Here is a 26,037-nt window from a genome sequence, read left to right as displayed (position 1 = left end):
GTTTCTCTTTCTTTAATTTTGATTTCAAGTATAACTCATTCTAGATATCAAGTACATTTCCAACACAGAAGAAATGTGCAAGAGTTTCCTGGGCCTCTGTGAACGTCCTATGTTTGGATTATATATGCTGAAAGCAGGCCCATTTCTTCAGTGCTATGAAACCTAGAAACTTCTCTAACTTATGTTTTGTGTTCTCTACTATCTTTTTAATGCTGTGGAGAGCCATAAAGATATTCCGAGCTCCTAGATCAAGGCAATATCTCTCACCATAATTCCAAGCAAATGAAAACCAGGCATCGTTCTTTTCTGAGTATTTTCCTCCAGCAAAGAGGTGTGGAAAAGAATTTCCTTTTTTTTATTTGTGTTCTATTTTAATGTAGCACCTATTAAAAATACCTTGCCTGTGATGTTAGGGATAAAGACTGTAAAGGGAAAAAAAAAATCTTCTGCTTGTGAAAATATAGTAATTATGCACTCTGTTACATTGATTATTTTATCCTGCATTCAGCTTGCACCCATAAGAAGCACTAGCTTAGGTCTTGGTCATCATTCTTCAATTAAATACAGTTACTTGTGTCTATGGTAACTATTCACCCTGAGTTTTTTATATCAAAAGCTCTTGACATTTTAATTCATACAGGCACTGCCCATATAAATGAAAATAATCACTCATGCCTTAAGTGGAATTTTTCCTCCAGCCAAAACTCAAAAGAAAGAACCATACTCTCATGTCTTCTCTTCTTGAAATGTAACTAACTGCCCCCTTCGTGGCAGTCTGGAGCAGCATTTCTGTGCCAAACATTTGCAGGGGAATGGAATAAAGGAATAATTTCTACATCAGCAAGGGGAATTAGCCAAACAGAATGTAACAGTCCACATTGCAGATTGGCTGTTATTCACAGGTATATATGACTCTTTGGCTTGACTTCAGAGCTGAGCCCATCAATTCAGTGCAAATTCTTGCTGCTCAGCCTCGCTGAAAATCTGGACATTACTGAATGCAAATGGCCAGGACTTAGTTTCTAATTGTATCATTCAAAAAGCACTGATAACGGGCTCAGGATTGAGGGAACAGGCACGGGTAAACAACTACTGCTATAACCACCACCATTTTTTACAGCATTGGGAAATTCTTGAAAGATCGCTGCTAACCATGACTCTCATTTCTAATTAAGTAAAACTACACTGTGAGGCTCTTGTGGTCTGAAAACTTGGGGGAAGAAGGTTAAATAAATCCTTTTGAAAGCTAGGAACTTGAACAAGGCAAGATGAGAAATGTACAGGTTTCCTCAGTCTCCTGCAAATAATGAACAGTGATTCATTGTAATGTGACTGTGATTGTTATGAGTTCATTGTAATGTGACTGTCGTAGCCTTCAGTGAGGAAAAGAGTGAAAACCCAGCCTAGGCATATCCAGCTCCAGAGTGGCTGGGGAGATTCCAAGTCGTGCAACTTATTTTCCGTTCTACGGCATTCTGAAGTGCCTGAAGGAGCAGGTCTCTGTTGTTGAGGATGTTGTACTTGCTCAGGTTCACAAGTTTGTCAAAATTTTCAGGGGAGTAGATCAGCCTAATGAGGTAATAGGGTGAACAGTTGTTTTCCAGATTTACTTTGCCTTCTTCCATCTCTGAGAGACTGCGCTTTACCCCTGTGGAAGAAGAGAAAAGCCACAACGGTGAGGTTTGCTTGATACACAGCAGGCTTTTATGTAACTGAGTGTTTTCATGGCAATGAGACTTCAGGGTGTGGGGTCCAGGCTGTCAAGAGATGTGGCTGTATTAAAAAGGTCCAAGCTTTGCTTTGCAAAACTTCCTGATACTTGGAGAGCCATATTATCTGTGCTATCGGCATCCAGATAGCATCTGGATGCTGACAGCTGCATCTGCCTCAAGCACAGAAAAGTGCAGTCAGTAAGGGCATCATAAATGGGAAATTCACAAGCCAATTCTTTCTCTTTTCTAGAATTTAAATAGTTAAAAGCAGGAAAAATAAATACCCACATTCCACAAGGTGTCTCTCAGCCATCTGGAAATGAAAAGCTCCACTATTAAACTTGAAATCCACACAAACAGATTGCCAAGGGCCCTCCTCCCCCAACCACCCATATCAGCTGCTCTCAGCTTGATGGATGAATCAGTGTCTGCTCAGAGACATGCAGGTGAACGTCACATCTCACACATTCAGGTCTGGAGCACTGAGAAGCTGCAGCAGCTGTGTTGCTCTGCATAATCTCATCCATCTTTCACATAGATTGCCCCTAAGACACTCGCTCATTTTATCACCTAGCCTCTGTTCCACAGCCTCACCTGATGGCACACTGCCATTTGGACCATCTCCAGTCTCCACCTAGCAAGCCCTGTTCCCTCTGCTGGGCACCTTCTCTTTGTCTGCGGTTTCTAAGTACGATTTTGTTGGAGTATCTGTTAACACATATACTCTCTAAGTGTTAAGTGGTGAATCTCATATCAGAATATGAGCTTTATTTAACCTCCATTGCTGCTGTTCATAATTTTCCCCAAATGCATCCTCATCCCGGTGATAGAGGCAAATATGCATGTATGTATGACCCTGATGGTTAGAAGATGGGATAGTCTCACTCACACAAAGGCTGTGCCCTCTCATAAAACTGTTAGGCAGGACAAAGAAGATCAATACTGTAGAAAGACAAACAACCCAAATTCAACTAAAAAGACTAAACTTACCAGGCGCCTTGAATTCCTTAAATGTGTCATTCACAAGGGGGAAATGAATTACTATGGGTGCTCTCGGGTCCTCTGCATCTTCAAACACATAACATTCCTTTGGGTTCTTTGCCTCTTCTTCACTTATCTCCACTTTGGGGAATGGGATTTTTTGTATCTTGCAATATTTGTATGTCATCTCTAATTGCTGTGGATACAGAACATCATTGCCATAAAGGAAGTACTAAGACAAGTTTTACTGATGTGTCACAGAAGTACTGTGGCAAATTAATTCAGTTCCTAGAATTACACTGCAATCTAGGTGTAGACCAAAGTAGCCACAGAATAATCCTACTTTCTGCCACCACATGCCACAAGTCAGAAGACACTTATCACCCCAATGAGTTTTTTACAATTATTAGAAGGAATGACAAAAGCCACTCTTAGAATTTGTCATGAGGACAGGGCATGGGAGACCACGATCTTGTCTTCAGCAACCACCTGTTACTGCAATACCCAGAGAATCCTAGAAGGTGAATGCCATGATCCAATACAGAGAAAGGAGCCTAAGATCTTTAGGCCTATCAGCCTATATTGTTGTGGTCTTGGAGGAAGCTTCCATCCTCCTCCAAGATACAGTGACAGGTTTGCTCTTGAGCATATGATCAAGACATGAACAACTATTTACTTGACAGTTTTAATAAATCATGGATCTACATACTCTGTCCCATTGATCAGTTCCCATGCCCCCTCACGCTACAGGCACATAATGGGGAATAATTTTCCTGATTGCCCAAGTGGCCCTGCAGAAGCTCTAAAATATGTAGTTAAAACAATATAAGCATGTTACCTACATACCTACATGTCCAGCAATCGAGCTTCATTCAGTCTTTTCCCTCAAAACCCCAACAAACTCCATTACTCACCTCAGGAGCTAACCTTTGTACTGTAAAGATTGCTTCTACACCTTTATCAATTAGTCACTTTTAGAATAGCTGATCATTGTATAATTTGATATATATAAATTTGAGATCTAAATTTGGCTATGAACTCTCACGGCTTTAGAAGAATTTGACTGGGGCTGCAAGGAGCAGATCATATTGATTTTCTTACCTTGAACGCATTCCCCAAACCATAATCAAGTGAGATAATGACATCTACGTTCCTCTCTGGCTTGAAAAGTGCTGCACCACTGGTGTTAATGAAATAGCCAACATCTATCAGGCAAAGATATTTCTGCAGCGGTGTCAGACTGTTAGGAAACGAGTCCAGCACAGTGTCTGAAAAACATTATGAATATAGTTAGCAGTGCATTGGTCAAAAGAGCTGTGATACACAGTAAAGGCAGCCCCTTGTCATCAAGACCAAGCTCACCTCCCTCCATAATGCAACCCCACAAACGTGGCCTCACAAAGGCAGGCTGTGAGGCAGCCAGGCAGAGGACAGGTGAGGCACAGACTCCACTGGCCTCACAGCTGCTCTGAGGATTGTTTTTTCACAGAATACAGACTTTAGCCGATTTTTTTTTCCCCTGCTAGGAGCTGGGAAAAAAATGCAAACAAGAACAATTTCACAGTGTAGCAACAAATCTAACAAATGCAGTACATTGCTGCTCTTTTGCATTGCTCCTTTTTGACTTCTGCATTTTCTGGTTTAGACTCCTCTCTCAAGGTGAAAACACTGACTTCAGCTTGCTTTCAGTGTCTTCTCACTGAATTATCTTAGCCAAGTTGAAAAAATATCAGATTGTGCATACAGTATTTTCTCCTAATAGCTTAAAGTATTCAAGTATTGCCTGAATTAAATTTCACATTAACTCTAAAAGCAGCAAAAAGTGGAGTACAGAAACTGACATATTGAAATCTAGAACCAGTACCTGATAGCTAGATTCTCTTCTCTGTCAGAAACCCACCAGCCACCCTATAGACAGCAAGCTCACTACCATTTCTAGTCTCATAGAACAAGGAACCTTTTGCCATGACTATAAATATCAAAATAGTGTTTTAAGAGACTCCTTCAAGTTGAAAAAATGAGGTAGCAAAGGCCCCTCATTCCTTGAAACATCTGTTCTTAGGCATTTTTAAAAAATACTGATTGCAGAAATACTGCACATCTTTCTGCTTCCTTGGCCTCATTCTGTACTGCTGATTTAAACTGTGCAGAATAATTCCAGCTCATTCCATAGCCTGGAACATTTGACAGCATCTTGAAGTAATAACTCATATTTTTTTCATTCCCTTGGTGTCAGATCTTTACAGAATTATTTGCTTCTTTTAGCATTTATGGATGATGGGAATTTATAGATTCTGGTGCAATGAGAGTTATTTGCTTGCCTCCTCAAAGAAGAAACAGAGTGTACTTTTTAGTTCTATTTGGCTTGGTGAATATTTTAAGTTGAAATTTCACTACATTCTATATCTTATCATGGACACAAAACTGTGCAGCATTTATTCATGGCTTCATAAATGAATTAGAGATCAGGCTTTTCCTTGGCAGAGTCTCTGCTGCCATTTCATACTCAAAAAGGGACTTTGAAGAAGTCCTTCCTCAGGAAGTCCCTCAGAAGCAAAAACTCTACCATAAATGTATTACAGTGAGTGCCTGCTATGAGTTCTCAAATATATCACCACCAAAACTAAGCTTTTCATGTGCCATTTAGTGAATCTTTTTAATGTTTCAGTTAGTCTGAGCTCCAGGGAAGTATTTAAGACAGAGCTGTATTCCTGAGACTTCACCTACCATTAGACTATCATTTCTGAAAAGCACTTAGTACACTGTAGGCCCTAAAAGCTCCACACCTCTTGCCACTGTCAGCACACTTCAGGTAGCAATGGCAGCCAGACATAAAAGGTGTTGCAACTTACATGGAAGAGAGGAGACAAAACACAAACTGCAAAAGGGAAAGTCTCAGAGGAGCACACATTTCCTTGCTAAAATCAGATTAATAATGTAAAATACTCCCACACTGCTACCTGCTCAAGGCATAAATGAGGACTGGATTACAGGAAGATTTATGGTGCACAAAAGCTCAGTTCCATTACCTGCATATCATTTCACAGACTGTTTCATGGTTTTTGAGGTAAAACAACCATGACTTCACTTTGTTCACCTGCAGAGCACAGGCCACAGAAAATTAATGTTTAATTTATACATCAAATCTACACATTTTTTTTTGTTTTGTTTAATATAAATCTAAACCTATGTGGCTCTAACTTTCTCCTGTTGGATTGTGTTATTTCTGCTTCTGAAGGGTTAAGGAGAGGGGAATAAATAATTTAATACCATAGTAACCACACTTTTGCAGCCAATCCTTTCCTTCATCTGACCAACACAATAACCTGTTGCCTTATGTTTCCAGTGCTACCTCTGCTTCTTAACCTCAAAAAGAATTCACATTTCTCTGAATCTTCTGACTACTATACCTATGCAGAATGACAAACTTCCTGTATGCTGTGACTCAAATTACAAATCTTGTCAAGAAGTGAAAGAGCATCTCATGGACTGGATCGTTTTAACCTATCACTCTGAAGAAACAGACACAATGAAATAGTTCCATCTCAGCAGAATTCCAGACCCCGAGCAAATATCTCTAAACGTGAGATTTCCAAAGTCTAATAAAAACAATCTGAGATGTTACCTGCACACTGCAGCTAACTCTTTGTTGCAGTTACCTTTCCATTCAATAAATTTTCTCTGATGGACATAATCCTTATGAAATTCTAAGCCTCTCAGGAAGTTATGAGACTTTCCCAGTAGTGGACGCTTCGTTATAATGTCCTGAAACATTTCATACAACTTCCCTGACAAACAAGATGGAGGCTCAATGATAGTGGTATCCTCCTCAGGAGAATGTTTTTCTGAAATAGAAAAGGAATCATGAGAAAAAACATATGTAATCTGTTCTGCTATGCACTTCTGCTGGCTAGCTGTTCTCCCCTCCCCATTTACTGCAATCTGTTGAAAAATGTATGTACATGATCATGTAAACACAGAGATACTTGGTTTTGTTTAAAACAAGCACACCTTTTGCCTTTTACATGTTTTCTTTGTACTTCTATCTAAAAGCAAGAGCCACCCTTCTCATTTGTAGTCACAGGAGTCATTTAACAGATCACAAATAAATTCTAAACGAAAAACATTTGCAACTAGCATAAAGTGTGCCTCTGGGAATTAAAAATAAAAAAGAACTGTAAGAGGAAAACACCATAAGGTGATCATTCTGATACACGTGAAAATCATACTGGAAGATCTAGAATGATGCAACACATACCAATTTAGGGAGAATATGTGAGAGATTATTCACAAACAGTTGCAAGGGTTTATTTTCCTTACTCGTCTCCTTAACAGAAGGCATGACCTGGTCAAAAATGAATACTGATTTTGAAACTCTTACCTATATCTACCATATCTTTGGCCCATCGCTCCCAGAATTCATTTGAATTTGAGGACCAGTACAAGCCATCCAGCAAATTCCTAGTAAAGATGTTTGTCCAAAGACCTGCAAGTCAAATCACATGGGAAAAATACTGAACCAACACATTAACTGCTGACTACTTCAACTAATTATTTTTTTTAATTACAAGTATCAATGTTGTGTATTGTTGGTCTATATGAACTGACCTTGTTATGTCATAGTTTAAGTAGAAGAGTTAAAGCATAATAATGAAAACAATTCAGTGTTCTTCCTCTAGGGCTAACTACTCCCAGACCATTCACCATGCAGTGCAGAGTAACAAAATAAGAGGTATCACTCTAGGTCACCTTCCAGATAGCAGATCCGAGATTCTGGCAGTTTCTCCACTCGTCTTCCCATGAAGAACTCACTGTCAAAATATTCTGAACGAATGGAGGCTCCGTACTTTGGTATGGCCACTTCATAGGGAGAAAACTCAGCCCACTCTACAAAAGAATTGGCATATGCTATGTTTACTGTCATACAGAATAAGGAAACAAAACCTACCCCTTGGATACAGCTATCTGAAGGTTTCATGAACTTTGCTGGTCTCAACAGCTCAGTGCTATCACTAGTTTCTACTGCAAACTACATTGTCTAGTTCCATAAGAACTGAGATGATTCACTCACTAGCTTTTTCCACCTAAGAAAGAGTCTAACATTAGCATCAAAAATGTAGATTCATATTTCTGTATAAAGATTCTGGGAGCCCACTTGTTTCTCTAACTCAAGATCATCAAATGAACAATAAACAACTGTGATACAACCTACAAGGAATGACCAGTATGAAAGCTCTACTAAACCAAACATGTCAGTATACATGATACAACAAAGAAGCTTGAAGACACATCAGCTCAGAATTAGAAAGCATCACAGTGTGGACATGGCCATGCAGTTTCCTGATTCAAACTGCCATGCATAGGTATTACTATGGAACAGTAGCCATAAACCTAACCTAAGCCTTAAATGTGCTTTTCTTTCCAGTATCTGATGACTTCAATATTTCTTGCTGAATATAGTCTATTTAAAGGGTGTCATACCACACCTATATAGCAATCATAATCCACTCTAGAGATTTTCTTTTAGATAATTGACATTTATACTACACAGAACCTATACAAACAAAGGAACGATTACAGCCATTTCATAGATGTGGAACTGAAGCAGTAAAAAATCATATGATTTGCCTTCACTCACTCACAATGTCTTTGGTGAAACTAGAACTTCATCCCACACCTTCAGAAATGTCTTTTTTATGGCAGAGAGTGTTTTTCAGCAGATCTGCCTTTTCTAATCAACACCCAGCAGTTTGCAAGAAAGACAAACATTTTATTAAAAGATGACTCTTGAGTCAGGGCAAGCAACAGAGGCAATCCTCCTGTATTCCCCTAAGATATACACATTGACACCTTACAACTTCTCTTTTGTTCCTACCAAGAGTCAGAAGAAACTCTTGGAATACTTACCTCTGAATTTGAAAGTACTGAACTTTTCCTCTTTGACATTGAGGACTGCATAGAAAGGCAATGGGTTTTGCCCATGCTCCAATGCCCTGCGTTGGTCTGTGAGTTTGTACTTTCTTGGCTAATCAAAGGGATAAAAAAAATCACAGTGAACCTCTGGAAGATCGTAAGCTAAAACCACTGACACACTCTACATGAGCACTGATAGACAACAGATATTTTATTACTCAGAGGAATCTGTGAGTCACATCTCCTTTAAAAAACTGATTCTTTCTTGTTCTGAACTTTCGTTCATGGTTGTCTTTTGGATATCTACTAACCTGTACATTAATATCTAAGTACATTGACTGTCTGTGTCCCACAGATCTTTACAAAGTCTCAGACTAATGATCACAAGAGGATGGTTTATTCTAACTCTGAAGTGTCCAAACAGAAACAGACATTCAAAGATTTGATTTTTCAGGGGTAGACTGTTCAGTTCTTTCTGAATATTTGCCCACTTAAATTATTATCTGTTGTGCACCTTAGTTCAAAGACATCGACAAACCATCAGATACTCCAGAAAGCCTTGCCTAGGGAATCCTTTGCCATTATTTACAAGTCATACTGGGATGCACCAATCACTCTGGATTTGTTCCACACGTTGCAACATGCAATCAAAGTGGGAAATGCTAAAGCAAATGAGTGGGTATTTCCTAGATGTGTGGCAGGACCACATACCTGGTGGTGTGGTACATACCCGTCCATGTAAGAACATTTCCTGAACAAGTGACCACAGTGTTGTAAAAGATGAGACGTGTCCTGCTTTTGCCCTTTCAGCAAGTTCCTTGTGATAATACTTCAGATGCTCCATAGACATAAGGTTGAGCTTGCATTTTGTCACCTGTGCTTTTACTGCTCTGAGCGGCCCCTCCAGACTCTTCTGTGACCAATCTGCATGTTCATACAGGTCTGCTAGGGTCCTAAAGAACAGAAATGTGAGAAAATCATCAATTTCTTAGTAAGATATACTGTATTTACCCATGCACTCTCATCAAAGCAGAGAAGTTATGTTAGAGAGCCAATGGTATTAGTTTTACCAGGGAATTATGTTCACTTATTAATGTGAGACTTTGAAAGAAATGCGTATCTCTCACTGTGTGGAAATGTGATGTCACAGACATTCCAACTATAAATCACATCTTCTGTTACTCACCATGTTGAGCCAGAAGCCCCAGTGAGATAGGTAACACAGTCCAACAGATTTAGCTTCTGAAGAGCTAAGAGATGGCCAAACATAGCTGACATTGCTCTGAGGCCTCCGCCTGTTGCCATAACAGCTATTACTGGGACCTGCTCAAAACATAAATATCATCTTCAAAAAGTTACTCACTTGCCTATTTGGAAAAGTCTAATTACAGCTCTTACAATTTTTCCTCCTCAGACTTCATTGGAGGACAATGAAATTAAATCAGTGTTTAGACAGCCTTTACCAGTACCTTATTTTAATTAATCTCCAGGTACTCAGACAGTTCCCATAATCTCCAAGCTTGGACGAGTTTGAATATGCAGTGATTCCAAATCTCCTTGCTCCCTTTGTTCTTTATTGCAGTTATTTACAACAGATAATGATATAACTATAAATAATAAAACTGCAGTAAATGTAATTAAGAATGGATTCAAGGAAGTCATGAATAGGATTTAGTAAAATATATATATTAATTTAAAAAATGATTCTTTGGACAGCATCCATTCAACAAATAAAATTACATCAAGAATATAAATGTTCGCTTTAAATTTCACCCTGAATCTTGGCAACAAAACGTACTTCAGCTGGAATTTGTTAAAAAGGGCTCTTTCTCCATCCTGAAGAATTTCCACTTTTTGTGAAAAGCGTTTGGAAAATGAAAAAAATATGTAAGCCTAAAGAAGGAACATTACAATGATTTCATAAATTTCCACTTGAAGCCAATTTCAAATACTCCTGTTTTCCTACTTATTGTGGGTTTGCCTGGTTGTCTGTCATCTCACAAAATGTACCAATGTCTCATTTTGTGTCAACACACTGCACCACATTGTTGGAGACTCTGGCCTTGAGGAGAGATATATTATAGCCTTGGGAATTTGACCTATTGAAGGATGTGAAGGCCTGAATAGCTGTGCTGAAATTTTAGATGAGTATGGGATGTGCCACTCTGAGAACTTCAGTAATGTTGCCATTCAAATCAATGGGTTTGTCGTCAACATGCAAAAACTACTAGAAGGTTTGTGGGGAGTTGCGTCAATCCTAATTCAATAGGCCCACACCCCATGCTTGGATTCCAGCTCACAGACCTCATGTGCATGTAGATCTCTTTCCAGATGAAAAACCCTTTTCAGGGCACTGGCAACCACTCTCTTCCTTTTTTGCAAGAATTCCTGCTCTTCTCGGCACAGATCGTATCCTAAGCGCACATCAAGTTTTTCCGTGCTGCAACGTAAATAAATCCAGAGGCACTGGATTAGGATTGAAAATGCATATGAGTCTATTTTCAGCAACTGTAGTCTATTAAACGCCATAAAGAATCATGATGCACTGTTCAGATTTACAGGCAGAAATGCAGATTCCAGTTGCAAAGAAATCAACTGTTTCGCTTCTACATGGTCTCATTATTGTCTGATGTTTCAGTCTAAGTTTTACCGCCAGTTTAGGACAGCAAATATGAAAGAGAAAAACTTCTACATATCCTTCAGTAGCTTTGTTGGCTTAATGCTTTCTACGTCTCCTTCATAGAATTTCTAAGCAAAGGTTCATCTGAACCTAACAAGTTCTTTCAAGGGGATTTTACCATGGATCTCTATGGAAATGGTATGATGAAAGAGGTATTCAAATAATTTTGTTTGCATTTGTTGTCTGTCTTATTATTTTACAGGGTAATGTTTCATCTTCCCTAGATGATGCTTATTTTTATTCATATTACTGGTTCCACAAATGTATTTTCTCAGGAATACTTACGCAGTTTGAATAATGTACGGAATCTGGATGTTTTGATCAAGTCAGATTCCCTTCTCCCTCTGCCCTCTTCCTGTTTATCCCTTTGGAAGAAGTCTCCAATCTCAGTCTTTGGTTCTTTGAAGCAAAAGACATCTGACTGAGTTCCTCACTGTTTAAAATTCTCATATATATATATATATATATATATATATTTTTTTTTTTCAGGTGGGGGGAGGAGGCATCTTAGCATGACTCTTTTCTCCCAGAGGCATCTAACATTGCTCTGTTGTGGTGGCTGTTTTATGATGACTTAACTGCTGACATATTTTGCCCCAAGTCTTCTGCATTCCTTGTATCTAAATGAAGGATTCTCTGCTCTAGAATACACTGTTCAAAGAACAATAAAACTTTCAAAGAAAAAAAATAGTCTCCTTACCAATCATTTAGTTGGAGATACAACTCCAGTGGCACATTCTGTAAACAAAGAAATATGAGCAGGAATGAAAATGACTGTGTGAAAAAAAAGTTTAGAAATCTAGATTTTCAGTGATTCCTTGAATGCCCCACCACTACCACCATCCTGCACATAGATCTTTGGAAAAATTTCTCAGGAAAGGGTTGGTAAGCCAAAAAAAAACACTGAACATTTTCTAAAGAGGCAGAAGGCACTGAAGTGACTACTTGAACAGACTGTGAACAGGACTCGCACCTCACTCCATGAACCAGCTTAATCCAGCAGCAGTATCACACAGCCACCCTCTCATTCCTGAGGATGAAGAGCAGTATCCAGCTACAAACAGTGTTACTAAGAGGAAATACAAGTCACCACATCCTTTCAAAAAGCTAAGGAGGTGCAGGAATCACCTGCAGTGGAACAGACGTTCATTCTCCCTTCTCTATGGGAGCAATGCTGACAAGAAATTTTCCTCCTGCTTTTGCCACTCATTTGCTGCAAGGTGTGAGAAAAGATGTCTAACTATTGTTACGAGATTCACCTGTCCACATAGCAGTGTTACTCCTGCTTTTAAAGCAATTTAGACTTGCACTTGTCTACCAGTTATGATCAGTATTGTACACATAGAGGAATGTGACTGAATTGTTCTTTGAGAGTAAGAGTCAACTTATCTTTTTCCTCATAAAGCTTCGGCATATAGACTGTGCTAACCACACAGATTTCATACAGACAGTAGAGACAAAGTGGGGCATCTCAAAGTCTTGCTGTTGAACGTTCTCCTTTAACTGTGTAACGGTACTAGAGGCTAGTCTTAAAATTTAGACACATGCAACTAATATTGGCTGGGGTTAAACCCCAATTATTGATTTTACTGACAGAAAACTAATATTTCTGAGAAAAACAACCCTTTCCCATAGAAAACTTGTATTCACCCAGACTAGAGGAATTCTTTTTCAAATGGCGTTGCGTTAAATACTGAGGGTTGCTTTATCCATCTGTCCAAAAGGTCTCATAAATGGTGGGGCACTTACATGTCTTACAGGGAGGGTTACTTTCACTTTATGCCCAACAGGAAGAAATTTCAATGGTACTGTTAAGGTGTCACTTAAATTGTTTGTGTCATCTTCCTTATCAGAAATTTTCTGCAGAAAACAAACCAAAAAAAAAGTATTTTATGTACAAAATGAAAACAGTCCAGTTCCCCATTGTTTTGGTGACAGTGAAAATAAGCAGGTAGTATGAGAATCAGTATGGTACAGTACACATTACCTGTAGCCTAGCTTTTAGAACTGGCTCCCAAGCCTTTACACAATGGAAGTAGAAGGTATTCGTGTTTTCTGTAGCTTTCTGTGTTCCTTCATGAGATGCAGGCACGGTAAGCACGAGATTTTTACCCTCTAGTGAAAACAGATTTGTTTAGAGAATGTTAAGAGCTGTCCAGGCAAAGCAGCTAACAAAGTTGGCATTTATTTCCTGTGGTAAATCCTCTGTAAATTTACACACTGGCAAGTCTCCTTGGCATGAGAATTGGTACTCCTGCATTTACCCCATAGCTTGAAGTGCTCCCAGTGTCAGCACTCTCTCATATCTCCACCAGCAAAATTTGCTGTGTCCAAACTTGATATCTTCAAGGGAGAGATACCAGAGATCAGAGTTACAAACTTGAGCAAGTTCAGGAACTTTCACTGTACTAAATGTTATTGCCTTTAGGAGGTTATTAGTTGTCTCTGTATCCTGAAGTGCCTCCACCTGGATCTGAATGTCTATGATCTGGTTGTAACCTCACTTCAGAGAAATCTGCATACCTCGCAAATATTTCCTGCTTTCACTATGGTCCACTTGTACTTCCAAGCACCAAACTTCACGGGACTGTAAAAAAGAACAAGAGTGGAAATGCGTGAAAATAGCAAATGCAGCAAATAATGAACCATCGTGCAGGCAGTCAGTAGTTATAATACAGAGTCAAGCTAAACTGGGCTCAGTGCTAGAAGCAATCCAGCTGCACAAGATTAAATTCATTATTCCAGGACAGTAGACAAGTTATAATGCTTTACAACTAGCTTGTCCATACAATGGTGCATTGCCAGAGGTGATTATATCTGCTCACGTTATCCCCAGATCAAGAATCTCTGAACTACACAATGTTGTCCAAACACAGTTACACACATATCTGGTAATTACTTAGGACGGGTGGAAGGAAACCACTTGATGATGAATTTCTGTGTATTGTGGTCATGATTAGTCTACAAGGTATCTTCTTGCTAGTCCAGATGTAGGGAGATCATGAATTTATTTCACCTTACTCTCCACCTGAGTCATTCCAGTTCACCTTAAATAACTCATGCCAGGACAGTTTTCCAACAATGCATGCCAATCATTACAGCTCTCATGCCTCACACAGAAAATGAGGAGCGAAGAACAGAACAGGTGTTATTTTGCCGCAGGGGTATTAAAGGCTAGCATCTGGAAATCACATGCAGGCTTGGAGTCGTTGGCATGAGGTACTTCGTACTCCTTAGCTGCTTGGCAAGCCTAAGGAGATAGGTAATGGACCACATGCTGCCTTATACCACAAGAGGACTCTGTTTCAATGGCTTAAATAGCTCTTTATTTAAAAAGTGCATGTCCCAGAAAGCTGCTAGATTAGATAATCTCCCAGTTATTGGAGTCTTCTATAGACTCATGCCTTTCAAAACCTTTGCTTTTCCTCCCAAATGCCATATTGCATTATCTGAAACACAATATTTCACTTTGCCAACAAAAATGTGATTCTGTAACATTAGCGAACTACGACTGGGCAAAATGTTGATACTTGAGGACTTCAAGACCATGAGGAGGGCAACATCTAAACTGTAACAAATGGAAACTGTCCCATATTTGTAATTTATAATGTAGACCGTGCTCTAGTCAATTCTGTTTTCCCTATAAAATATCAGATGGCTGAGGGAAAAGAAGAGAAAGGAAAAAGAGTAAGAAGAGATAAAGGAAAAGTAACTCCAAGCTAAATTCATATGTGAACCTTACCACTAGGACATCGTTGGTAATGATATACTCTGGAGGGCCAGGACTAAAAAGAAGCAAAAAAGAAACAATTTGTGAGAATCCAGTATTTTTTTAAATAGCAGTTTCATTACTTCCCGTGCAAAATTGAATATAGTTACATTAGTGTCATCCTTTATTTTCTGAAAGGTATACTATATGACCATCTGCTAAGCACATGAACCAAAATGCAGTACCTAACAGGAGACCCCATAAGAATACCAGTTCTTAAAACTACAAGAAAAAGGCTGTATTTGTCTATTTGGAATCATGTACTGCCCTTACCAAATGGCCACATGGCTTGGGGAAAAGCAAAGACGACTAATAATGTACTCTCCAAATACTTATTAGGAAAGACATTTTTGACTAGTCTAGATAATAATTTACAACTGGTCATCAAAGAAAGGCAAATTAGAATTGGCTCCCATTGGGCTATATGTATGACTGGAAAACACAAAGGTAAGTAACATAACACGACATCTCACCTTGTAAGACCCAGACCTGTCACTGAATGGTTGGAGTTACTCACAGAATTAAATAACTATAGAGTCTACGAACAGAACCTCTCATTACAGCTAACACTCCAATGGCACCATGCTGCACACATTCCTAAGCGCTTTCACAGATCTGAAAGGACCACTGAAGTTATGTAGCACTTGATCTTTGACCTTCTGCAATGTCAAGGATGTTTTAGAAAGCAGCACATCCAGTTCTCTAACTTCTGCAGAATGCATTTATCTTTAAATAACTCGGTTATTATATATCTTATTGAGTTTGTTCTCCTACAGTGTTGATTATCACTTTGAAGAGGGGGGGATCATAATTGTATTATGTGTAGATTGCATGTTTTTTCAGTTTAACTAAGCTACCACCTAATGATTTATCTAACGCTGTCTACATCATTCTACGTACATTTTGTCTTCTGGTCTTTTAGAGACATCATGGTGTTCAAGGCATTATTAAGTAAGTGATAATAGCTTGGAGTGCACATCTGTTATGTCTTGTATGCATCTCATGTGCAAGTTACTGAATCCTGCCAATGTTACTGCATTACAGTGATCAGGACATAAGTGCCAAACATAAGGTAAGATTTGTATACAGTACACTAAAAGACGATTTGCTGGGAAATTTAAGGTAAAACAAACAAACAACCAAAAAATTGAAACAGTAACTCACTGCTGGGAAAAAGAGCTGCAAGAATTTCTGCTTTCTTATATATATATGCCTTTCAGCTTTGGAATTTTACTCACATTTTTTCCATCCAGAATTCCACTTCCAAACTTTCCCATTTCTTAATGCACCTCTCTTTCTAAAAAGAAAAGAGTAAAATAAATACATATTATTGGAGGCTGTAAGAGTTTACTGGTAGAAACACCTAAAATCGTAGAAGGACTTGGGTGGGAAGGGACCCTAAAGCCATCCTGTTCCAATGCCATGCCATGGGCAGGACTGTCACCCACCAGATCGAGCTGCTCAGGGCCCCATCCAACCTGGCCTTCAGAACGCCTCCAGAGATGAGGCATTCACAAGTAACTTGAAAAGCATTTCACCACCGTTTCTGATGTCTCTTCTGTTAACGTTACCAAAAAATCTGTATGTCACATCTGTATGTCCAAAGCTGAGATTGCAGGAAACACATGTAGGATTAATATTCTACCACTGTGGGATATTTAGAACTATACAACTTACAAAGACCCAGAGAGGAAAAGCTTGGCTAAAAAAGAAATAAAATGGATTTCTGCAAAGATGGTCTGCCCAGGATAAAGGTGTTGACTCTCTGTAACAAATGTGACAAATTCTGGCGTCATTTCCATTTAAATTACATTCATGTTGAATCCAGCAGAGATGAAGGGGAGAAGAACACTCCCAAGCAAGGAGGTTATTGAATCATTAACATTTCCCAGTGATTCAGTGAGTGGTTGAGAAGTGCATTCCACCAGCCTGCAGAGTCATGAGGGGGAATCCCAGTTAAGAGCTCTCAGAATTCAAGAAGTAGCTGTAACTCTGCTATGGACTGTCTCTTTACTATTACAAACGTACAGCAGTACCTCGGCCACAACTCACAGGAGCCCAGGAATTGTCACAGAACTATCCCAGTTTTGTTCACTGGACAACTCTCTTTCAAGGACTCCTTAATAAAAAATACCAGTAGAACAGGCATCCTTTACCTAGTGGCTATGAAAACCTCAATCAACTAGAAGAAATCCAACATGAACATTAACATGAAAAGCCTGAAAGAATTGTTTAATTCAAGTGGTTAGTTGAATTCTTCAAGTTTTTAATAAGAAGTCGTCAAGAGGAAATGTTCTCTAAACATAGGAAAAGTGGAATAAAGCCAAGAAGTAAGAAAGTTGTTTGGGGGATTATAAATGATGAAAATGACTATTTACAGATGCTAGCTATTAACACTTATTTTGCCTGCACAGAGATGGCTGCACGGGATAGAAGTCGCTTCATTTTCTGAATCTGTGAAAACAGATTACAAAATCACAAAAATCTACCACAACGATAACTGACTTGACGAGATATTGATGATGCAGACCCAAATTCTATCTAACACAGAAGCCAACATGGAAAGTAAATAATTCCATGTATTTTCAAACCTTACCTCTGATTTCAAAGCAAACTTCTCACGGACTCTCTCTCCAGGTCTGATTCTAGCAATATTAAAAAGAACTGTGAACTGCATGTCATCTTTAGTGAGTGGATCTTCATCACACACCGCCAATTCTAAAATGTTCTGGTAGTAGAAGAAAATAAATACAAATTCTTATTGAACTGCTGTTTTCAGGAAAAAATACAAATAAAATGGTTACATACTTTTGCAGCTGACTGACTAGCACAGTGGTACGAATAATGAAACCTGTGCTTTCTTTCAGGAGTTTGGTAATGTGGAACTGAATCATAAAATCCAGCCCTGGGAAACATATCATGGAACAGAAGACAACAGCCATCAGCCATCTCACTATTCCAAGACAGAGAAGATGTTCGGTGCTCTGCACCATTTCTGATAACCTACCCAAAGAATGCACTTATTCAGTTTGTTCATCCTCAAAGTTCTATTAACTATGCAGCAACGCCTCTATCCTTCCCTTACAGCCAGCAGATGAAATACTCTTTCTATGCTAACCATTCAAAACAGCCCAGAGATGAGGCATGCTACAGCAGTATTTACATCTCTCAGGTGACAACAAATGGAATCCAGACTAGCTCAGATGTAGGAATTTATATCACAGATGTCTACATCTTCCTGAGGAGAACGTTACTCTGTACATCTGCTGTTTTGTGCTAACAAATCAGCTGGAAATTCCGTCTCACAAGCAATATCTTAAGGTATTTAGCACATCTGATCATCAGGGAGTCAATTGTGGACTCCCAGCAATTCAAAATTGTAAAATCTCCATTTTTTTTAATACCTCAACTTCTCTCTGGATCCTAAAGTAGAAAGTCTCATTCCAGACAGGGTTGTCAGAATTCTTGATAGTTTTGGTCTGAAGCTTTTCATTTGAAGCAGATGGCAGCCACAAGCGCACATAGCAGTCTGATGCAGTCACTGCAGCAGAAAAATAAAATAAAATCCAGATGCCAGTATTATAGATGGGCAAGGCCATGATTCTGGGGAATAACAAATGCTTTAAAAAAATAATAAAAAAATAAGTAAAGAGATCATTGGTTGGAAGCAACCAAGGAAAACCATCTTGGTATACAAACTAATTTCTGGGTACCTACAAAATGCAAATACCACATGCACGCATGCACACACAAGATACACTGAGAGCAGTGTTTCCCATGTGAAGAGAAAGAAGTAGAAAGAGCCCATTGACCATTCATCAGGCATATTCCCTGCCATTCCAGTCAATTGTGTTTAAAAGAGGTTTAACTGAAACTAATTCTAGTTCCAAAAAGGACAATTAGGATGGTTACAGGAAAGGAAAAGCATATTATAGACAAAACATATATATGAGACTGGCTTGCTCAGTCTCACAACACAAACACGGAGGGGACATGACTGCTGTCTAGAAGGGTTAGCTACTGGGGAAGAAGATCTGTTGCAGTTACAGGCCAGTGTGGGCCGAAGAACAAGTTGGAAACCTTCTCAATTCCAGCCTAAACCTATTCTTTATGGTTAGTGTGGTCAGTGTCTGGAACAGCTGTCCTTTGGGAAAAGCAAGGTGGGAAAGCACATTTACTTTGTGGAGCTTGACAACGGTGTGAAAAGAAATCTCCAAGTTGATGTCTTTCAGAGCTGGAGTCTGGACTTGACTGAAGACGTCTACTGCAGCCCGAGAGGCCTAAATACTTCAGACTGGTATCAAGCAGTGAGTAACAATGCCCCGCAAGGTTTTGGCAGGAAAGTGGAACTGTCCCTTCAATAGAGTAGACAGAACAGGTCATTGAGACTCAAATACGGGCCTCATTACACTATGGCCATTCTGGTGTCCAACTCTGGACACAATATTGGAAGTACAGTGAGAGTATAAGAAAAGGCAGCTTGAGGTCTTTCTGCTGGCTGAGGAACACGTAGAACACTGCAAAAAATGACAGCTGAATGGCTGATCCATCAGACATCTTGAGAAGGAGCCATAGGAGGCTGTGAGAGTGAGACAACAAGTTAAAGGAAGTGGAGTAAAAAAGTACACAGAAAAGTCTGTTTTGTCTGCACATTCAGCATGTGGTTAGGGCAGGATCTGCAGAGGTTCTCCTTAGTGAAAAACTTTGGAAAATTATTTAACATGAAACACCCCAAATGACCCTCTATTTTAGAAGGTCTGAAATTCTCTAACTGACCTTTGACTCCAAGAATACATTGCAGTTCCCTCACATGGTCTACTTTTCCTTACTGGTTCAGAAAGTTCAGCTGGGAGTCCTGGATTTTACAGTTTCTCTGAAATGCCAACAGATCTGGCCTCTAAACTAATGATACCTCAGGCATTTGATCTAATTACAGCCCTGACGTTGGTACTTCTATTGCTCTGCTTTATGTGTATATGTTATTTGTATACCTTCAGAACTTAGGAACATTGCTCACTGTGTAAACTCTAGAGGTGACTAAAAACACAAGCAAACCACAACTCACATAGGTCTCTTGACTTGATGTTCCTGGCTTGTATGATTCTTACAGAAAGCATGTAGATGGGACAAATCTTCATCTGCAGAGAAAACAAATGCAATGAGTTTTGTCAGCTCATCCTAGAGAAATCGTATGTATTTTGAACTGTACAAAGGACTATCTGTCCTTGCTGTTTTGCCTGTTTGAAGTGAGGAGGTCACCTTTCAGTGCAAGTACGTCATGCTAAGATGAAAGCACTATTACCCCCTATTTGCTGAGTGTTTGCAGACTATTTGCTGAGTAGCTTGAGTAAGTGAAGACAGAGACAGAAAAAAGACAGCAGCTCATATAATGCTATAGGAAGCTTCTGTAGTCACAGAGGAACTTATGTCACAGTTGGGTCAAAACTGGGCCTTTGGAAGGCAACACTAAGAACTCACAGCATCCTGCCTGGCTCTTGGCACAGTACTGATACCGGCTCTAGATATGGCAGTTACCAACAGTTTAAAAGCTTACGATTTCATATCCCAAATAGGACTAGATTTTCATGATGTTTATAAGTAGGCCAAGTTCAGCAAAAGGCATCTAGTGGAATGCACTACAGGCTCTAAGTGGACCATACGCCCAGCAGAAGCCCTTCAGATGAAGGGAAAAAACTGCCCTGATTGAAGGTGCAGTACCACAGAATCCTACATCAGTAGGTATCTTCAATTATCTAATGGAAATGTGGCCAGTTCTCTTTCAGATATGAGATTTATTTCTATCAGAAACAAGGTATCAGTGCAATGCTTATCGCAATGCCTAAGCTAGTCAAAAAAAACTTGGCACTTTCAAAAAATGTTCCAATAAGCCTGAATGAACACACATATGCAGATGCAATAAACTTAATTAAAGGAAAATATTTCCCTTTTTTTTTTTTTCCTCTCCAAATTGGAACATTTAAAATTTCCTTTCAAGCAAAAATAACAAACAGTCTCTCTACCACTAACAAATTGGAACAGGGACAAATCATGCTAAAAATACTCCATTAGCTTTCATGGTAGTTTAAACTACACACTGATTGAAACATGACATCTATTTGTCTAAACCAGAGTATTCAACTGCACTGTAACAAAATATGTAAATAAATAGAGAGATTTTGAGAAGTTGCGCCATGATTAATTTTCTTGACACTGAAATGATTAACTTCAGAGATACTGGGAGCTGAGGAAGGGAGAACTTCTCTATAGAAAAGGTCACTATACTAAATCTGAAACTCTTTTTAAATGGGGTGGAGACTAATGGGTTTATTTTTTTTTTTATCATAAATGAGAATAGCCTTCATTCAGTTTCATTCAACTTTTTTTAGAGGTAAATGGCATTATATCAAATGGATACAATTTTAACTGTAAATTAGCACATTCAAATATTAAATTTTAGAAAGTCTATTTTAAAGTTATATTGGTTTTTTTAATTCAGGTTGATATTCAAGAGTCATCTAAGCAGAAAAATGTTGTTGGTAAACCTACAAAATCACAAATTACTGCCTCTTGGACCTTAGTGGTTGATTGAAACACCTTCTGTATAGAAATGCAAGGCACATTTGTTTTTGTGGAACAAGAACCATTCCTATTATGTTTTCTTCCAGTTTGAAACTGAAATATTTAGAACCTTACAAGTTTAACACATTATGGACATTACAAGTTCCAGTGAGGACAATTCCAAACCATTCCAGCAACCCACTGAAAGAATTTGACTTTAATTTTCCCATGCAAATAGCCATTAAACATAGAAGTACCAACTGGAACACTCAGCATTCCTAGTGGGTTTCATTAACATGAAATATTGGATTATGTAGCCAATTACAGGGCTGACTGTTTTTAATTAATATGTTAATTCTATGTTGTTTTGTAATCAACTTCCCCTTGCTCAATGGCAGCCCAAATCATTCTCAGATTTCGCCTTCACTGGAAAAATAGATGTTGGTATATCATTTGCTGTGAACCTGACATGATGAAAATTTCTTAATTTCTTACAAAAAGGTGCATCTGCAGTTCACTATCAGGCTACTCTTAGTTGTGATAGGTGTCATGCTTTTTCATCTTCTCCCACTAGAGCCAGAAAGCCTCATTCGTCCTCTCTTCCCCTTTCAACAGCAAGCATTGCATTTAATGGAAAATCATCTAAGATGACTGTTCATTACTCAGATTTGGTGCAGCATAGTCCCTGTGTTGTTGCAGGGAAGTGATAAACAGGTTCAGATGGGTAAAGGTGGCTGTAACAAATACTACAGACTGCAAATTCCCATGGGAATCAAGAAGACACCCTGCTCCCAAAGCTGCAGTTACTCCAGATTGTGGTAGCCATTGAGAATTGGGCTAATTCTCTTTTTCATCAGGAAAAGGCTGAGCTCATTTGCCTTTACAACAGTCCAGAGTAGCCCAGCAGTTGTCTGATTTAGAGGTCCAAAATAACACCCTCGTTCAAAAGTGCTAGCACTCTAGAACACCTTTTCATTTGCTGTTTTCATAACACAAAAAGCAAAGTGCAATATTGCTATTAATAAAAATTGCTAAGCATGAGTGTTATATCCAGATAGCTCTTCTGGAGCTATGTGCTTGCAGTTCTACTGATCTTGTTCCTTATTTCCTTGTGAGCCTATACAGGAAGCTTTGGTTCTCACACCAACATAACACTTCTGGAAACATCCAGAGTCAAATGTTGTCTTCATTGAAGTGCATCACTCTGTTTTTGCCTAGAAATACAACCATCCTTATTTGCTGGAAAATTAATAGTGCCACATTGAGGCCAACAATAGAGTGCAGGACTCAGCTACCTGTGTATGTCTGCATCCTAGACAATAACACTCCAGACCAACAAACAGTGGCATGTCCAAACTCCCAAGAAATATTCAAAAAGAAAAATGCATTAAAAAATCTTTTCACTGAATAGCACTTAGCATTAAACTGTGTTTCTGTACTCTTATAGTAAGTTTTGAAGGGGCCATTTCAAGTCTAGAATAGAGAAAGTCCAGGGAAATAAAACTAGCTACAGTTGTGTAAAACCCCAAGCAAACTGAAAATTCACATCTGTTTCCACCCTCACAGTGATGACTGTAATAACACATTTGCTGGCCTACTGTCTGGCTTCCAGGGAATAGTCATATGCCTGTCAGCTTCAGGAGGACACATAATTAGCCTTCTCTACTGTTTACAGGCAGTTAGTCACTTCAGGGTTTCATCCCAAAAAGATAATTTTGTGAATATATGAGCTTCTGAAAGCTCATTAATAATGAAAAGCCTACTGAGACAGTCTTCAGATGGCAATGAAAGAAGCAAAACCTACCAATAGCTCACATCCTTGATTTCACACCTTATTACCCCACCATGCTGCTCCCAGAACAAGGCCTCATGGCTACATTCACTAGTAAATTACTCTTCTGGGAGAGTAGTTTCTGCAGAACTTGACAACCTGGGAAACTCCTCCCATCACCATTGGTTTATACATGTTGGAAGTCTGGCTGGAATCTCAGTGTTGCACTTTCCCAGCCCCAAATCTAAGCAGTTATCAAAGTAGAGTTACCACTATGGGATAACAACAGGTTATATAAAGAGTTTTATATGAAAAGTTTGCTTCCCATCTTCTGGCATTCTCTGAACAGTTTTAGGGTTTTCTCTCAGTTTTGTCAGTATTTTTAGGCATAAATCATTACTTCTTTCCATGCATTACCTTTTCTTTCTCCAGTGGCATGCTACGAGCAGAGCGATGTCTTATGTAGAGGATCTCACACCATATATAATCATTTGGCATATTCTGATCATTTCTTTTATCTTAGATACTGATGATTTGCTTCAACTACAGTTTGGAGGCAGTTTATTAAATTAAGGGTAAAGCGAAAAAATTTAAAAAAAAAAAACCCATAACACTTTATGACCTTCATGATCAGCCTGATTCCAAAACACTCTCTCCCACATAGATTCTTTAATAGATAACATGAGCTGAAGGTATTGGAAGTTGAGCTTTTAGAAAGAAAATCTATTTTTGTTTATGAATATTTATGGTAATTTCATGTTTTCAGTGACGGATTGTTTCAAGAGTCACAGTAGGTTTGGGATGTACCCTCCTTATATACACTACCAGTCTTCTCTTTACCTGTATGGGTGAGTCCCTCAGGGATTTGTACTGTTTCTGAGTACCTGATTATAGAAAAAAATATTCCATGCTTCAAAAAAACTGCTAGAGTGATAACTCTTGTCTGAGCAGAAGGAAGTACCTCTGTATGAAAACCAAGAGTGTTCTCAGAAAGCTGCAAATTAACACTGTCCACTACTTCTGTGCAAACATTGTAGTATTTTTAAACGGTAAAAAATTAACTTGGAGATTTTCAGTAGGTCTTTCTAGATAGTATGAAGTATCCATGCTTTCCAGGCAACTTGCTTTTATAATCTAAAAGAAAATGAAGAAAATAAAAAGAACACAAAACCTGATTTCTGTCTCTATTTATCCAATTAAACATACTGAAAAAATGCACTTTCCTGACAGAATGCCACAGCTCCTGCAGTAATGAATGAATATGCTTCTGTGGGAGCAAAATCCTTCTGACCTGAAGCTATGCTTGAACTCTACATTTTGTCCATAGTGTCCGTAAAGTGGAAGAATGTCTAAACTCAGAGAACAGCAGCTGTAGCATTAGGTTCAAATGCCAAGAACTTTCTCTGTAATAGAGACTTTTCAGGTAAAATTTAATCTATGCCATCTACCCATCTATCAAATTCAGTGTTACCTTAATAGATACCAGAGATACTTTAAAAGGATGGATGGTGCTTAGTTATAAGATTGATAGCTGTGGATCTAACAGGTAGGTAAACAGATTATGTAAAATTTTATCAATATAGTACTTTACATGTATAATTCACACTCTTTGTCCTGAGCACCCAGCATCTGACTATTTTTAACCCTTCATTAAGTCTATCAATTTAAGCTACCAACAGTTGAATCTTTTAACTTCACCTGAAAATATGTCTGTGGCAAAGTACAGTAAATATTCTTAAATGTTAAAGATTAATGATTCTCAGTAAGCCATAACACATAACACTGTTTCCCACTATATTTAAACCCCGGGAATGGCCATATTTCTTTTAGTCGCTGTAAATTTTGACAGAGAGTTTGATACGTAAAGAACATTTAATTTGTGAATAATTCAGACATGGCATCGATTACTTTTTAAAGATACACATGAGAACATGGCCCACAGCCACTAATTCTGTTGATTTATACTAAAAGCTATCAGTTAAAATCTCTGAATGGAACTCATATTGGAAAACTCAAGTCCAAACAAGAAATATTTCCCCTCGAATCACAGACATTGTAAACATTACATTAAAGATAGCTAAATCAGCCAAATGGCTCATTAGAACTCCCCCCTGCAGCTAAAGTAATACAAATCGTGCTTTGTTGCTAGAAATAGTTGTTGTTTTTTTTAGCGTGGGCAAGCAATGAACATGTGCGATCCTGAGAAAAGCATGCAGTAGGACTGAGGCACTTTCGTTTTGCATGAAGTAAACTCAAGGCCAGCCCTCCTCCACCCTGGTGCTCATTCCCGCATGTACACCTTACAACAAAAGGGTCACATTTTACTGCATGTTCATTGAACGTAGCTCACACGTTAGTTAGGGCAAGGGAAAAGGGAATACAGGAAATGTGCAAAGTTCAAGAGGACCCTGTTATATCACACCAGCAGCATCTCAACAGACACAGAGAAGAGCGAGTTTACTTGTGAGAGCAAGAGCCAGTTGTTCCCAGAAGCAAAGTGTCAGGCCACAGCAAAGACAGGAGCTGCAATTTGCTTACCTTGGCTGGTGGGCTCCCCATAGCACACAAGATGGCGACAGCAAAAGAAAACCCAATTTGGATAACAGATCTGTCAGCTGACAAACACGCTCACGGCTTGTTGTTGCTGCTGAAA

The 26,037-nt window shown here is 38.8% G+C and overlaps 1 protein-coding gene across 6 annotated transcripts; it reads right to left on the bottom strand.

The window, feature by feature from the left end:
• PLA2G4B (phospholipase A2 group IVB) lies at window positions 1–26,033 on the bottom strand. 6 transcript variants are annotated; one of them, XM_015287121.3, is made up of 21 exons: window positions 25,923–26,033; window positions 20,121–20,193; window positions 19,234–19,410; window positions 18,460–18,596; window positions 17,652–17,783; window positions 16,294–16,352; window positions 15,029–15,071; window positions 13,810–13,873; window positions 13,274–13,401; window positions 13,036–13,146; window positions 11,987–12,024; window positions 10,911–11,046; window positions 9,793–9,929; window positions 9,337–9,559; window positions 8,601–8,718; window positions 7,443–7,580; window positions 7,075–7,179; window positions 6,353–6,538; window positions 3,795–3,961; window positions 2,703–2,889; window positions 1–1,648 (listed from the first exon to the last, which is right to left on the bottom strand). In XM_015287121.3, exons 1-21 carry the CDS (start codon window positions 25,941–25,943, stop codon window positions 1,404–1,406), a joined length of 2,625 nt encoding a protein of 874 aa, XP_015142607.2. In that variant the 5' UTR covers window positions 25,944–26,033; the 3' UTR covers window positions 1–1,403. The 6 variants fall into 6 exon arrangements, 4 of the variants coding, with proteins under 4 accessions (XP_015142607.2, XP_015142608.2, XP_015142609.2 ...); XM_015287122.3 differs by lacking the exon at window positions 19,234–19,410; XR_001466686.3 differs by lacking the exon at window positions 1–1,648 and having other exon boundaries at window positions 2,725–2,889; window positions 6,319–6,538.
• Between the last annotated feature and the right edge of the window lie 4 nt (window positions 26,034–26,037).

This window comes from Gallus gallus, chromosome 5, assembly GCF_016699485.2.
Source record: "Gallus gallus isolate bGalGal1 chromosome 5, bGalGal1.mat.broiler.GRCg7b, whole genome shotgun sequence".
NCBI classification, from domain to species: domain Eukaryota; kingdom Metazoa; phylum Chordata; class Aves; order Galliformes; family Phasianidae; genus Gallus; species Gallus gallus.
Note: the sequence above shows the minus strand (reverse complement) of the source record. Positions and strands in the feature narration are given on the sequence as shown.